Below are 15,253 nucleotides of genomic sequence, written 5' to 3'. Positions count from 1 at the left end.
AGCAATTTTGACATTCCCCACATCGAAGAGGTCAAGCAGAAGCAGAAAAAAGAAACGAAAAAAAAAAAGAACAACGACACGAAACAAAAAGTTGAAAAAAAAGATAAAGAACCTTCTGCCTACATGACCGATTAATTGTACTCGTAAAATGTGATGAATATTTCGCTTAAATATCAAGGTACGAATTAAAAATAATAATTTCATCGGGTTTTCTAACAAATAAAGTATAATATTTTCAATATATATGTATTAATCATCGAAAAGTTATATCTAATTAAGAGAATTTAACAAAAGAAAAAAAAATGTTAACATCAAAAAAAATTCCACACAAGAAGAAAAAAAAAATGATTCCCCATCATCATCATCATCATCGTCGTCGTCGCTTTGTCGGACGTCGGTAGTGAAATTTGTACAGAGAGACAAAAAGAAAAGTGTGCCCCCCCTTTCCCCAACACAAATATACACACATTCAATACAAATATATGTATGTGGTATATAAATGTGGGAAAACAGACAAGATATACGACACCCAGTCTGTGTGTTTTCTGGTTTTTACCACAATTCCCATTGGATAAAACGAGAAAAAAAATATGTGTCTAGTTGGCACTTTGGACGACAAAAATATTTTTTTTTTTTTATTTTTTTTTTAATATTTGGGAGACACCAAAGAGATCGTTTCGAGATTTCGTTTTCGAGTTATATTTTTTGCATTTTTTAAGTAGTATTTTTTTCGTGGGTATAAAACGCATTCCAAAAAAAAATTTGTTTTTTTAATAATTGTCAATCCGAAAAAAAGTTCCTAATAAAGACCTCGAGGCCTTTTTAGGATTCTCCACAAAAGGATTTAACATAAAATGTGTAAGCCTCCAATAGCCCCATGATAGATATTTTTTTTATATTCGTATTTTTTGTGTGAGAGGTGAGGAACTGCCTTTCAAAAGAAATACTCTACTCCGATTCCAATTGACCAGTTCAAATCAGTTCAAGAATTCTTTTTCGTATTCGTTGTATGTTTTTGTGAATTTTTGTTTTTCAAAAATTTATAAATGTAATTTGTGAGGTGGTGGTGTAGAGAGCTGATCATCAGTGAGTTGAGTGGTTTAAAGATTTTTTCTTTTAATAAATTTCTGAGACTTTTTTTCACTTCACCTGATGATGATTTGAGGAATGTAAATCATCACCAGCTGGTAGGAGTATATCCAAATCGAATCAGTGGAAAACTTTTTTTTTTCTATTTTATTTTACTTTGAATTTTATCGGGGGTATCTTGTGACCCAGTTGCTTCTTATATATCTTTTCTCTAAAAATTGATGTACAATCAATTAACAAACAATGTATAGTATAGTATTGAAAAATAATCATGATTCCAAAGTTCTTTCTTTCTCCTCCTCCTCCTCCTCCATTGTGCATTAATACACGTCTGCAATTTTGGAACAATAATGATGTCGTGTGATCTTGAACTGGAATGTTCACATATGGTTGTTACGACAATTGTTTTTTTTATTTTTTACATATATTTGTGATTTATACTTATATAGGTATGTGAAATTTTATATAAAAAAAATATAAAATAAAATTGTTAATTTATTGGTTAATTTAGTTTATGTATATGGAATGATTGTGTCTGTCGATTTTGTTGTCTATATAAATCGTCTGTCCTCGCGCAAAGGTCGTCAGTAAAAAGTCAAATGTGTGACATTCTCTTGCGGACTTTTTGTTAGTCATCCGTCGTCATCATCATCATCACAATAAATATTTCTCAATCTGGTTTAACTTTGTATTATTGTAGCGTGCCAATAATATTTGTATAATATGGAAAAATTTAATGATTATAAACTTGCATAAACTTGCTATATTTTTTTTTTTCAATTTCACATTTTTTCTGAGATGATGGGTGGGTGATTTTTTTTTTCTTCAAAGAAAAAAACTTATGCAAAATAGAAGCAAGATATTAGAAGTCAATAATTTTCTAGTGGACATTTTGTGACTCTCTTGAAATGATTAATTAGATTAGAACAAAACAAATTTGGAGTAGAAAATACATAATAATGTTTTAGATTTAAGTTTTCAATGTTTAGGTATATCTACAATCTTTCACATTTTAGTTTAATCTTGGCCTTCACAAGTATAAACAAAGTTATTTTCAACTGTTGATAACTACTATTAATTGCGATGTTGTACAGCAAAAAAAATATTTCCAAATTTATTACAAATATTTGTATATCATATAGACCGCTCCCTCATTTTATTATGGCGGTTTGCTTGGTGCTTGGTCTTGATACATTTATTCTGAATTGATTAGAGAACGAAGTGAGAGATATTCATGTGACTATGTTTTTAGGTTAGAATTGGTTATTTTTTTTAGTAATGGAAAAAAGGCCGTGTAGCCGCATTTCATTGAACTATTAGAAGTGTTATCATGTTTCCTTCGAATGGTTTCTACACATCCTGTTTAAAAAGTGAATCACTACGAGTGTTTTTCATGATGTTTTGTTCAAAAAATACACCTACTCTAGAAACAGATGGTAGGACAATTACTTGTTCACTTGTTAGGTCAATGGTTTTATAACTTAAATCAATCTCAAAATACCTTTTCGCCAAACTAAGATAGGTTTATGAAATCCTGGCTTTAAGATATCTTAGATATTTTTTTAAACAAAATTGCATTATTTTGATTCAAGGTATGTACATATCCTGCCACCTCACTTAATTGAAAAAAAAAAGCGGTTTTAGGAAAACAATGAACTCGGAGAATTTTTTTAAAACGTTGTTTTGTATATGTTAATGTCATTTTTAACAGAGCGAAGATATATTTATTTATTTAATTGATTATTCACTTGTTAACTACCAGCCTTATTGCTGAAAGCTTATGTTCAAATTTAAGTTCCATAAAACTTTGCTCTTTATAATTCGTTACCTTTTCTTAATTTTCAAATGCAAAAAAACTTCAAGGCAAGATGATTAATCCATCCTTCATTCTTGGAAAAATGTGCAGTGGTAAGGCACGCAGATCTAATAATGCGTATTTTGTATACGCAATTGGAAAGTTGATTGTCTTCGTTTGCTACACCATCAATAAATTTAAAGAAATGTAGTTAAAATGTTTTTTGTCGTAAGAATTCATTCTTTTACTTGATCATTTTTGATTTATTCTGTTCAAATCGTTAACATGAACATTCTCATTACCAATAGTCAGCAATTGCTTTGACACATCTTCGGTAGATGCAATGCAACTCACATGCTTTTAATTAGATAAAGATTAACGCATAGCGCCCCATATTTGATCGTTGCGATTGATCTTGGAAAAACTAAAAATCGCTAGTAAGCACAATTATTTTGCCTCTCAGACATTTTGAGTCTGAGAGTGTATAGAGATGCGATTTTATGTCGCATCCCTGTATAGCATTGTCAAACAAGTTGCTAACCTCCGGTGGCAAAGCCCAACGGTTGTTAACAAATTGGTTCATTGGTAGATTGTATAGTCAGTGTAATTTTACAACGGTTGCAAAGTCTAAAAGCTGCTAAAATTTAGATTTCGATTTTGTCTGATTCTTCATCTATGATTTATTAAGAAAAAATATTTACAATGCGAAAAACAAGTTTTGCCTTTGAATTTTTCTTTCTGGAAGAACCGCTATCACGTACCTCTTTTGCACCTTTAATTCAAAATGACGGAATGAGATTGCACCGTTCATTCTGAAAATTTGCAGTTTCCAGTTAACACAATATCCAAACACAAGATTTGGAACTCTGGATATAAGCTTTTTTTTAGAGAAAAAGATTTTTATTTTTTCCTTCTAAAAAATCCTAGAAATAAAACTAGTAGCTCTTTCAATGCATGAGATATTATGTATATAGAATTATGCCTACAGGTAATATACCAAACAGGCAAGTGAGGATACATAGTTGAAAAGCAATTTAAAAGCCCCACTGGTATTCTCCAAAATGATCTGATGATAATGTATGGGAGCCAATTCTTGGGAAATTTTTTTCTTAAGATAAATCTACTAAGCGAAATTGATAAACAATGTGAATAAATAGCAATTAGTAAGAGGAACATACGCGACAAAAATTATAAACAACTTGTTGCTTTTTATCAAATATTATATGGAACACTCGATTTTTTTCTTTATAGAATGCCGATACAGGCGCCCTCATGGACAGACTTTTTATCCTGTCCCGTTTGTTGTAACGAGTTTGCAGAAAATCAACGTCCTCCAATAAGCTTAGGATGTGGCCATACAATATGCCGTACTTGTTTAGCCACACTTCACAACAAGCAATGTCCATTTGACCAGGTAAACACCTTAATTTTCAATGAAAAAATTGTTTTCAAAATACACTTTCTCTTTTTCTTTAAATCTCATCTTAGACCTCAATTACAACCGATTTAGAAAATCTACCTATTAATTATGCCTTGTTGTTGCTGGTCACACCCAGCAACAGCAGTAGCTGCATTGGTGGCAGCAGCAGCAGCACTTTCAACAATGGCGCACAAACAACTGCTGCCAGTCTGGCTGCTGAATCAGAAGCATCTACCACAAACATACCCAGCGTTCAAAGTCTATTGCCCGACGACAAACAGTGCTACAAACTTGGAAAGAAATGCATCGAAAGTCTAGCCCTACATCTAAAGCCATTCATTAATAATGGAAACTTTGGAAGTCTGCTTTCCCGACCAATGCAACGAAAACTAGTAACTTTAGTCAATTGCCAACTGATGGAAGATGAGGGCAGATCCAGAGCTTTGCGAGCAGCGCGTTCGCTGGGCGAACGCACTGTCACTGAACTCATACTGCAGCACCAGAATCCTCAACAGTTGAGCTCAAACTTGTGGGCAGCTGTGCGATCGCGCGGCTGTCAATTCCTTGGTCCGGCCATGCAAGAAGAAGTACTTAAACTAGTTCTATTAGCCCTGGAAGATGGATCTGCATTATCAAGAAAAGTTCTCGTAATGTTTGTAGTTCAACGCCTGGAGCCACACTTTCCCCAAGCCTCAAAAACCAGTATAGGTCATGTTGTACAACTCCTGTACCGTGCTAGTTGTTTTAAAGTATCCAAACGAGAGGCTGACTCTTCGCTGATGCAACTGAAAGAAGAATTCCGCACTTATGATGCTCTGCGACGGGAACATGATGCTCAAATCGTCCAAATAGCAACAGAAGCCGGTCTTCGGATAGCTCCAGATCAGTGGTCGTCATTACTGTATGGCGATACCATTCACAAGTCGCATATGCAAAGTATTATCGACAAACTTCAAACCCCACAATCATTTGCTCAATCAGTGCAAGAGTTAGTTATTGCTCTTCAACGGACCGGGGATCCGGCGAACTTGTCAGGCTTGCGAACTCATCTCAAACACTTGGCCAGCATCGACTCTAGTGTTGAGAATTCTGTTCCAACATGGCAGGAGGTGGCAAAGGCGCTGGACGCTGTAAAGCAAGTTGTCATTGGGCTTGTAGAGTTTGTTCAACACCACGGAAACCGTAAGCTCCAAGAATCGTCTACCACTAATCCCAACACAAAGTATAAGATAAGTCTTTGTCGTGATCTAACACTAAGGAGAATCTGTCCACGCGGGACCAGCTGCACTTTTGCTCATTCTGATGAGGAACTAGAGAGGTACCGGGCGAAGAATAGAAAGAATAGTACAAAAACTCCAATTGTAAACACGAAGAAGACTGCTTCAGATTACCTGGACGCACCGCCGCCCTCGCTGTCCTCATCGTGTCTCCCACCGGATGAATTGCCGTCGCCTTTAAGATTTGGTAATGTAGTTAGTAAACCATCGCCCGTAGCGTCCATGTCAGCGCCTTATCATTCACAATCGCAAGGAGGAATGCCATCGGCACCACCTAGCTATGTGGATTTGATCCCACCGCCAATGCATGGTCAAAGCCCAATTCCGCAATCACAAAGACATCGCTACGACAACCATTACTCGGGGTTGAACTTTCCCCCACCACCACCTCCACCAAGGAATTCTTCATCAATTGTTGGTGGTGGCATGTCGCTCACATCGCCTCGATCCCACCATAGTAATTTCCCACAGTCTGGAACCCAACAGCCGCCCGTCAAACAACCTGTATTTCACACGAAATCATGTCCAACAGCAAGTAGTTTTGGACCCTCGGATATGTACTCAGGTTCGGGCAACTTCGGTAGTCAAGTTCCTGGCTCTGGAATTCAGCAGTCTGGAATACGACCATCTCGGCACAATCCAGTTGGTCATACAACTTCGTACATGGGCACTTCCAATGAGTATGGAAAACTTACAGTGGATGGAATACGCCAGTCTAATTTATGGGACCATCAACGTCAGCAGCATCAGCATCAACATCAGTCGACGCAACATCAGCACCACCATCAGCAACAGCAGCAGCAACAACAACAGCAACATGGTGGTAACCTTATGAACATTGGCCTAAATCCACAAAACGCCTCATCCTACATGGGCGCCAACAGTAGTAGCAATAGTGATGCTCCCTCCAGTCCTATATTCCCTATCCATCCGGATAAGAAACATTTAGAATATCTTAAGGATCTAGAATTCACAAAAACATCTGCAGCCTTGCTAAACGGAAGCAATATCTATAAAAGTTCTGCTGCCTCTCAACTAGCTCAGCTTGTGAATAACAATAACAACAACAACAACAACTCATCCACAAGTAACACCACCACCAACAATAACCACAGAAGTAACAACATTTTAACCAAGGATGATTTACTGAATGCGTATTGGCAGCAAGCCGCATCATCTCAAAGCCTTCAAGACGTGAGTGCAGCGGCCAGCTTGCTTCGAGATACACGTGATAGTTTCGTGCGATCTGATTCGATCCTGGATGAGGATAATCTGCCTTTTGACGTTCCCACATCGATTAGTAAATTCGGTCCAATATGCCCAATGTACAAGGGCTTTAACCAATTAAGCGACAGCTTAAGCGGCAATAACAACACTTTAAACAACATTGGCGGGCTAACATCTTTTCAAGAAATTGCCAATCGTATGAGTAATGCAGCATCGGGATCGACACAATCATGGCTTTACAACAATGATAACTCGAATGGTAATAACAAGCAAATGGATACATCCTCCAGCTCATCGTCATCATTATTTAACAACGATGCTCTGGCAGTTAATGTTAATTTTGAGAGGTTTGGTGTAGGAAGTGGTCAAGTGGGCAAGCGCGGTGAAAGTAGCAACAACAATTTTAGACAAGTCACGAACAATTTTCCAAATCTAAGAGATTTACAAAAGTTCTCTTCCGATTTGCAGTCATTCAATAATAATAATAACAATAACAACAACAACAATACATCACAAGGAAATAGTGGCGGCGGAAACTCTTCGCAACACAACATCATAAGTCGCCATGGTAGCAATGCGGCAACAAACTTCGATTTTGGCCTGAGTTCACTCCAGATAATGGACACCAGTGATAATAATCTTCCTGGAAAGGTAATTCTATTAGTTATTTATTCTTTTTAGTTATAAGTTTGAATTTTAATTGGAAATTGTATTTGCTGGCGAAGGTTTATGTAAGAAAATTTCAAAAAGCGAAGGCTTCTCTAATTTAACTCAAGTTGATCGAGAGAGGGCCTCCTCACAAAAGTAATATAATGGTAATCAAGCGCAATTGTTGTCTGTATTAATAGCGGATCTTGGTAGACAAGGTCCTTTGCTACTTCAAAGTTATGAGTTATGACTGTCCATGGTGACGTTTTTTCCAAAACGTCGGTGTTGAATATACTTTTTTGACAACAGCATAAAGATGGTGCCTCTGGTATTAACGTTAGAGTTCCGTATTATTCTTTCAAGGATGTTGTTAAAGAGGTTGCATGACAGCGTGTCGACCTGTGTTACCAAGTTCATAAGCTGCAGTTATAGCAATTTCCGTTTACAATTTGTTCGAAAGCTTCAAACCATTTGCTGTACGTATGACATCATGCCAAATGAACAGATTCCGCTCACGAGTTACTCGTTAACGTATGCGACGATTTGACCCCAGGTTTACCAATTTATAAACTTAGCTTGTACCGACTAACATTTTTACTTATCCTCACAAGTCAGCGCTTTTTGCGTCTTGATACCTGAAATAAATGCTTTAAATCTTGTAGCGTATATGAACGGATATTTTGACCTTCATCGTCCAAGTAGAACCGCTTTTATATATCAACTTTATAAAGGTTTATAAAGGTTCTGCGGACATTATGTAATGCACATGTGAATGATTAAAATTTGTAAAAATAATTGGAAATAAATTGATCTTGTACCACTTTATAATAATAACATTACTTTACTGTTACTTAATATGTATAACATTCTACAATATTATCTAATCTAATCTAAAGCTGTAAGCTTTATTATCAAACATCTTCCATTTGTAAAATTCTTGACCTAATAACTTTTTTATAAAACTTGGCAGATTTTTTGGCAACACGATCTCTTTTGGGACTAGTCATGTTGACTCCATAAAGTCCGTATTTTATTCTAAAAATATAAATCATTTTATTATAATGTACACTTTGACATAAAACAAACTTACGTATATCCAAACAACCACTCAAAATTATCAACCAAACTCCAATGTGTATAGCCTACAACATTACAACCATCATTCAATGCATTCAATACAGCTTGCAAATGGGTCTGGCAAATTACAAAATAAAAGATTTAACTTCGAATTTTGAACAAATATTAAATTTGTACCTCACCTTTAGGTAACTTGTTCGATTATCATCTCTAAGTTCTCCCATATCACGGTAGCCATTTTCTGTGATAATCACTGGAACATTATTGTATTCCTTTCGAATCCATCTGTTTAAAGGGAGAAAAATAGAAAATTAGCTTTAAAGCATTTTTTAACACCAATTCTTACAAGAACTTACTTTAATAAACCCTCAAGACCTGCTGGATCACAACTCTGTGAAGACTGTGATGGGAACTTGTTGTAAGTTTCATAGTTTGTATCTCGTTCGAATGAAGGATTTCGTCCTACTGGCTGCGAAGCATATCTAATATAGGCTGATGAATAATAATTCAGACCCAAGAAATCAGCTGAACCTCGAACGATGTCTTTCCATTCTCCTTCAAGACTAGGCAAACGTGACATAATTCTGCCTTCTAAGAAGCTATTTTTTGCGATATCTTTGACCATTACCTCGGGATATCCACCAGCTTTACTGAAAATTGGATGTGCAAGATAACCCAGCTGAAAGACAAGCTAAGTTATTGATTCTTAGTTTATGTGTTAATACCTACATTGAATTGCATGGCACGTTCTAAAATATCCTTATCAGACGAATCAGCAATGATAAAATACGGACTATTGAGTGAAATACCTATTTGACCTTTTTGTTTCTTGAAGTGTGATTTAAAACGACGGTAAGTTGCACCATGTGCCTTTAGAATACTGTCTATGCAAAGATAATCTGCTATCCCAGAGGCATTGATAAGGGGTGGATAAATTCCATCACCATAAGCTAGTTTGCACATAAACCAAGGCTCGTTAAATGTTATCCAGTGTTTGACCTAGAATTTAATAATTAATAAAAAATATTCAATTTTTCAAACTGCGCCCTACCCGGTCACCATAAAGTTTGAAAATCTCTGTTGCGTATTGCACAAAATATTCAATACTCAAGGGACTAATGAAACCACCCATTTTCTGAATCTCCATGGGTAAATCGAAATGGAAAAGTGTAACCAAAGGTTTTATTCCACTAGCAAGTAGTTTATCAATAATTTTGTTGTAATAATCGATTCCAGCTTGGTTTCTATACTTTACTTCACCATTTGGAAATATTCTTGTCCAAGAAATTGAGAAGCGATAATGGTCAACCTGTGAAAATATTTAAAAAAAAAAAAAATCGATTATTAGATAATTTTGAAATATAACTGACCCATTTTTGTTGTGCCTTAGGCTGCCTTTTTACTGACGGTTTATATATTTTATTTAAATCTTATGGAAGAATTCAAGGTTTAAAATGTATCCCTTAAAGGAATAATTTCGTTAAAATATTTTTTTTGTTGAAATTATAAATTTTCAAGTGAGTCTTATATTACATCCACAATAATTGAATCGGCCTATCAATACTGTCTCAACGATTTTCATGTTGCGTGACCGCCTAATCGAATGGTAATTATCTCAGCTTCGCGTATCACCCTTCCCTTTGTAAATTGGAAGAAGCTACTTTCCCTCCACTTATTTGGTATTTGAAAAATCGCTGAGGCTCTGATAAGTCGAGAGATAACAATCGGGTGCTAACTTTACCCGATGTTTTCTATCTTTTTTGTTTGTATTGAAGAAAACAAAACAAACAAAAAAAAATGAATTTCTCAAATTACCTTAAGATCATTGAGTATTTCCAAATCATCATCAAATCGATGATAAGAATTTATAGCTATATCTCCATTAGATCCATCCCGTACCAATTCAGGATTTTTATGTGTAAAATCATCCCAAATTGATACACCTTTCCCATCCTCATTCCAAGCTCCTTCAATTTGATATGCCGAAGTTGAAACACCAAAACTAAAATTTCCTGGAAATTGTACACTCCCTTTTGAACTGTAATTACAGGCTTCTAGCTTCGACAACGTTAGTAGTAGTCCTATTAGAAATAGTTGAAAAATTGTATTCATTATGATGCACTTATTTGTCTAATATGTAAATAACTGTGATTGAAATTCGTAATTTTACTCTCATATTTATAGTCGAATTTTAATCGGAATTGCGTTCACCTTTGGTGTCACGACTTTGCAGATAAATTTTGTAATGATCTAGAATTGATTTTTGTGTTTGAAAATTTAATTAATTTATTTTTTTATTGATTTTATTTGGAGCGGCGGCAGTATGTATATTTAGATTTGCAAACAAAGCCTTCGGTAAATTAGGAATAGCGTCAATGACACTTATTTATTGATAAATAAAATTATGAGTGTAGGAATTTAATGTCATTGAATCTTTAACGATCAAATTTAATGCAACAAGTTTTAGTCTTTCAAATCTCCATTTCGTTAGATTGTTTTGTAAGGCGACATTAGTTCATCAACCATCCTTTCAATCTTTAAGTACTTTGAAGAAACTGATTCTATAAACACACATCCTGGTTTTCAATAATTATGTGGATGAGTTGTGAATGAATGAACGATTTAAGGTGTGTAAGATGCATTGCGAACTACTGAATCTGGATATGACAGAATATTCAAGGCCGGCCAAGAATGTTGAGGTGTCTTATTAACTAGTTTTCAAAAAATATTTTCGCCTCAAGTTTTTTCTCATACTTGCAGCATAAATGCAAGTATGAAAAAAGCTACAAAAACGTGCTTTAGATATTTTTATTTTTTCTCTAGCTGCGGACTTTATCTTAGATAATTTTACCCTGTTTTGTATTCTTTTGGTTTCCTCTTCGTGCTTAGTTCTGTAATTTTAGTTCTATTGCTCAGCAGAGTCGATATTGTGACGATTGACTGTACGGTGCCAAGACCATACAAAGCTCCTGGAAATAATCAATGTCATGAAAACTACACTGAGAGAACACAATGGAAGTGATAATGCAAAAGTAAAAAAAAATTAACTGATTAAAACTTGGCCACATTCATCGTTGTCTAGAATTAAAATGTTTAATTTGCAGCAATTATAGAAAGTGTATCCTCGTCTGTTAAACATGCACTATCGCTGCTTTATACTCACTGTCTTCAAAATATTCTTAGTAAAGTTTAAAGGACATTAAAATTAAATTTAAATAAAATTTAAAAAAGAGTACGTATTCATGTCATTTTATTTATTTAAACAAAATTATTTGCATCTATGGTAACATTTTATCAATCCCAACAAAGTGTTGATTTTCCATAAATCCTTTCCTTTAAAACAATAAACGAACGAGAAACCGCTTGTAGACATAGTTGTTATTTCGGTCATTTGACTGTTTGATTTCAACAATTTCTATTAATTAAAACTTTTTATCAAAAAAAAAAAAAAAAATTGTAATAAAAGTAAAATAATTTATTTTCAGCACTCTACTTTAAGTGAGTCTCTTTGGAACAACAATCTCCCTAGAAAGCAGCCACCAATTGGTTCACCAAACTTCTGGGGCGATGCTACGCCATCGTCCAAAGAAGTTTTAACGACAAAAAACCAAGTTCCTGAAGATGAAGTCGGAATCGACAACGGAATGCGAGAATTGGAAATAAGATTAAAATCCGAGTTGGCAATTGAGGATTGATATAATTCAAAATAAAATTAAAGAAAAAAATGAGCAACAAGCAAAAGGTTGGTGATCGATATTTGATGTTCTGTGAGCAGGAAAAACAAAAACAATTCATCAAAACCCTTATTTAGTTTTATGTTTTAACTATTATTTTATTCTGAGCGTTTTGAGATTGGTTATACAATTTTTTTTTTAATATTCAAGCTTGAGCTTATACTACTTCTCTTTTATAATAGTTTTTTTTGTTTAATTAATTATTATAATTTTTTATTCTATTTAGACAAATTGATTTTATATACATTTTATATACAAATCACTTAGACGCATACAAAAATGAAACATATATATTTATATTATATATGACTTAACATATAACAAGCTATATATTAATATATTTCTTAAAGAAATTTATATAGGTTTTATGAAACACAAATGAGACAACAGATATAAATACATGCTCATGCATATATATTTTTTTTAATCGTAAATTTTCCACTTCCATTTATATAATGCATCTTTTTTTTTTTGTTTATTTCAAGTGTAATATTTAAATTAAATAATTATTTAAAACAAAAAGAGTCAGCGAGTTATTAGAAAAAAAAAGAAAAGAAGCTTTTGCAGGCATAATGCAGTTGATTATTATACGTATCGTGTGTGGCATAGTTGCATAGTTTATAATATAGTCAACTTTGCATTATTGACAAACTATATTTTAATAGTTTTGTAAAATGATTATTATACATAATAATAAATATCGGTTGGCATTGTTTATACATATATATATTTTTTAAAGAAAAAAAAAAAAAAACAAATTTATTAGAGCTAGAATCCATGTTTCAATTTTGTTTGTATAGTAATGAAGAAGAAAAATGCGCGACTTATTTAGATATTTATTTACTATTATCTCTCTAGTTAGAGAAAAAAATATAAGTTAAATAAATAAAATATTAATATTTACTATTGTAAAGAGCATACGCAACATATATTAACTATATATAAATATATTATTGACTTTTTTTTTAGATAAAACAAATACTATTATTGATTTATACATAAATTCGCAAATCTATTTTTTATAGACTTTCTCAGCAATTTTATTTTGTTTGTTTGTTTAAATAATTGATTATTATATTAGAACAGTTTAAATTAAATGAAAAAAATGTGATGTTTTTTTAACATATAAATATAATATAATTATTATTATTATTTTTTTATTATTATTATTTTATGTAACTACATTATGTAATAATATTTTCTTCTAGTAAGCAAAACAAAAATGGAAAGGGTTAATGGTGTTCATTTTTTATGAATAAAATTATTTATAAAACGTATTTAATTAATTAAATCAATTAAAATAATAAATGTTTTATTTTTTGTTTTATTATTTATTTATTTATGTTTAAGCTTAAAGTTGATTTGAAAAATTCAAGGGGAGGTGAAGATATAATAACTATTTGGATCCGCTAATACATTTCCGAAATTTGAGTCATATCTACTGCGGAAACTGAATTCCTTCTCCAATTACATATTTATTCTTTGGAAGTTAAAACTTGACAAATGCGATAAATTTTGAGCCTTTTAAATTCTTGATTAAAATTTAAATAAATTGTATTTAATTATATTCCTTCACGCGCTCCGTTCCTGCGTTAATCACGTAACTACACTTTCTTGCAATATTTTGTTTTCTGCTAAACAAGGTTGAAAAACTTTCTAGAGAATTAGATAAAAAGTGTTTGTATGAAAATATATAAAGTTAAGTTAAATGTTATTCGGCTTTTGATTGTTCATTCTAAATGTTTGGTATTCAGAAAAACTAATGTTCTTTTGAAGAATAACTGAACAAAATTTGCTTTGCAGATAGTTGGTTAACGCAGAAAGGGGACGAAATGTTGTATTGTTCTTATTTGAATTCAATGTGAATTCCAGCTTTGTATCTTTTATGATAGTTAAGAGATTTTCAAAAAAAAAAGGAACAAATTCTCATAATGATATTTGAGTTAATTCACTTATATACTGGGAAAGCGAATGTTCTGAACAAATTGGTCTCCGATTTGTGTGGAATCGGAAAATTAGACTTCGGTAAAATCTGTGGATTAGTTTTTTGGAAATAGACACTGTTTTATTTATTTCTTCTGTTGCTCAATGAGTAACTCGAACGTAATTTGCGTTCCGATCGGCTGTCATTTCTGTTTCGGAACTTCTTCCGAACGGGAACTTAGGGCTGAATACGAATATGGAAAGAATACTCCCACTCAGTTAATAGTACAATTGGGCTGATAATCTTACTAACTTAATAATAGCTGTGTTTTATTTTCCTCGTGATCCAGATCAGATCATTGATTTTATTAGGATTTTGTTTTGTTATTGTTTCGCAAATAAATATAATGATCTGATCTGGATCACGAAGAAAATAAAACACAGCTAATATAAGGTTTAGCGAGTTATTTATTCTGTGCAATGGTGGTTATTCTGGAATTCTTTAATTTTTTTAAATTTTCTCTTAAAACATCTCTAAAAAATTTAAATTTTATATGAGGAGAACATTATGATATTTTCAATTTGACTTTGGGTAGTGAGTAGGTTTTAAGTTGACATATCCACTAATGGGACTTTGCGTGTGAATTAGTTTACCGATCGTGAAACAAAACTCTCCACATAGCTTCACAAGCACGTTTACTGGGGAACAAGAACATACAAATTTGTATGGATTCACTATCTGCTTCACAAGTTATACTAGGCTAGGTTAGGTTATACTAGGCTAACATCCAATGATAATTTAAATATCACACGAAATATTTTCACTATCATAAAAAAGAAATTTTCACAAAAAGATTCACGTGAACAAGATTCCACTCGAAAAAAAAAATAAATTTCATTTGTCCCGTATTGTTTTGTTTTGGGAGAAAAGTTGTTCACATTCTGAAAACTCCAAATATTTTGAACTTTTCAGGTAAATGACAGCTTTTTTCTCGCTTAAAATTTGGTGGCGAACAAGAAACTAGTTAGACGGAAAATGTTAATTCTGAGCGAAAAAAAAAAT

At 33.1% G+C, this 15,253-nt stretch overlaps 2 protein-coding genes across 3 annotated transcripts; one reads left to right on the top strand and one right to left on the bottom strand.

Moving 5' to 3' along the window:
* On the top strand, positions 1-15,120 carry LOC129908680 (roquin-1). Of its 2 annotated transcripts, none has more exons than XM_055985352.1 (4): positions 1-178; positions 4,136-4,298; positions 4,373-7,459; positions 12,019-15,120. In XM_055985352.1, the coding sequence occupies exons 2-4, from the start codon at positions 4,137-4,139 to the stop codon at positions 12,226-12,228; spliced, it is 3,459 nt and encodes a 1,152-aa protein (XP_055841327.1). In that variant the 5' UTR covers positions 1-178; position 4,136; the 3' UTR covers positions 12,229-15,120. The 2 variants fall into 2 exon arrangements, with proteins under 2 accessions (XP_055841327.1, XP_055841328.1); XM_055985353.1 differs by lacking the exon at positions 1-178 and adding an exon at positions 641-858.
* LOC129908681 (myrosinase 1-like) lies at positions 8,273-11,641 on the bottom strand. The gene is made up of 7 exons (XM_055985354.1): positions 10,349-11,641; positions 9,585-9,842; positions 9,263-9,532; positions 8,890-9,212; positions 8,716-8,818; positions 8,547-8,650; positions 8,273-8,491 (listed from the first exon to the last, which is right to left on the bottom strand). The coding sequence occupies exons 1-7, from the start codon at positions 10,643-10,645 to the stop codon at positions 8,368-8,370; spliced, it is 1,479 nt and encodes a 492-aa protein (XP_055841329.1). The 5' UTR covers positions 10,646-11,641; the 3' UTR covers positions 8,273-8,367.
* Positions 15,121-15,253: the final 133 nt, after the last annotated feature.

This window comes from Episyrphus balteatus, chromosome 2 (genome assembly GCF_945859705.1).
Source record: "Episyrphus balteatus chromosome 2, idEpiBalt1.1, whole genome shotgun sequence".
Lineage (NCBI taxonomy): Eukaryota > Metazoa > Arthropoda > Insecta > Diptera > Syrphidae > Episyrphus > Episyrphus balteatus.
The sequence above is the reverse complement of the archived record's forward strand: the minus strand, read 5'-3'. Positions and strand labels throughout refer to the sequence as shown.

What these genes read in the sequence shown, in the direction of transcription:
- LOC129908680 (XM_055985352.1), top strand. Translation starts at nt 4,137, where the DNA reads ATGCCGATACAGGCGCCCTCATGGACAGACTTTTTATCCTGTCCCGTT. An exon ending in AGCAATGTCCATTTGACCAG is followed by an intron (nt 4,299 to 4,372) that starts GTAAACACCTTA and finishes ATCTCATCTTAG; the next exon opens with ACCTCAATTACAACCGATTT. An exon ending in ATAATAATCTTCCTGGAAAG is followed by an intron (nt 7,460 to 12,018) that starts GTAATTCTATTA and finishes ATTTATTTTCAG; the next exon opens with CACTCTACTTTAAGTGAGTC.
- LOC129908681 (XM_055985354.1), bottom strand. Translation starts at nt 10,645, where the DNA reads ATGAATACAATTTTTCAACTATTTCTAATAGGACTACTACTAACGTTG. An exon ending in TCAAACTTTATGGTGACCGG is followed by an intron (nt 9,533 to 9,584) that starts GTAGGGCGCAGT and finishes ATTAAATTCTAG; the next exon opens with GTCAAACACTGGATAACATT. An exon ending in GGTCTTGAGGGTTTATTAAA is followed by an intron (nt 8,819 to 8,889) that starts GTAAGTTCTTGT and finishes CCCTTTAAACAG; the next exon opens with ATGGATTCGAAAGGAATACA.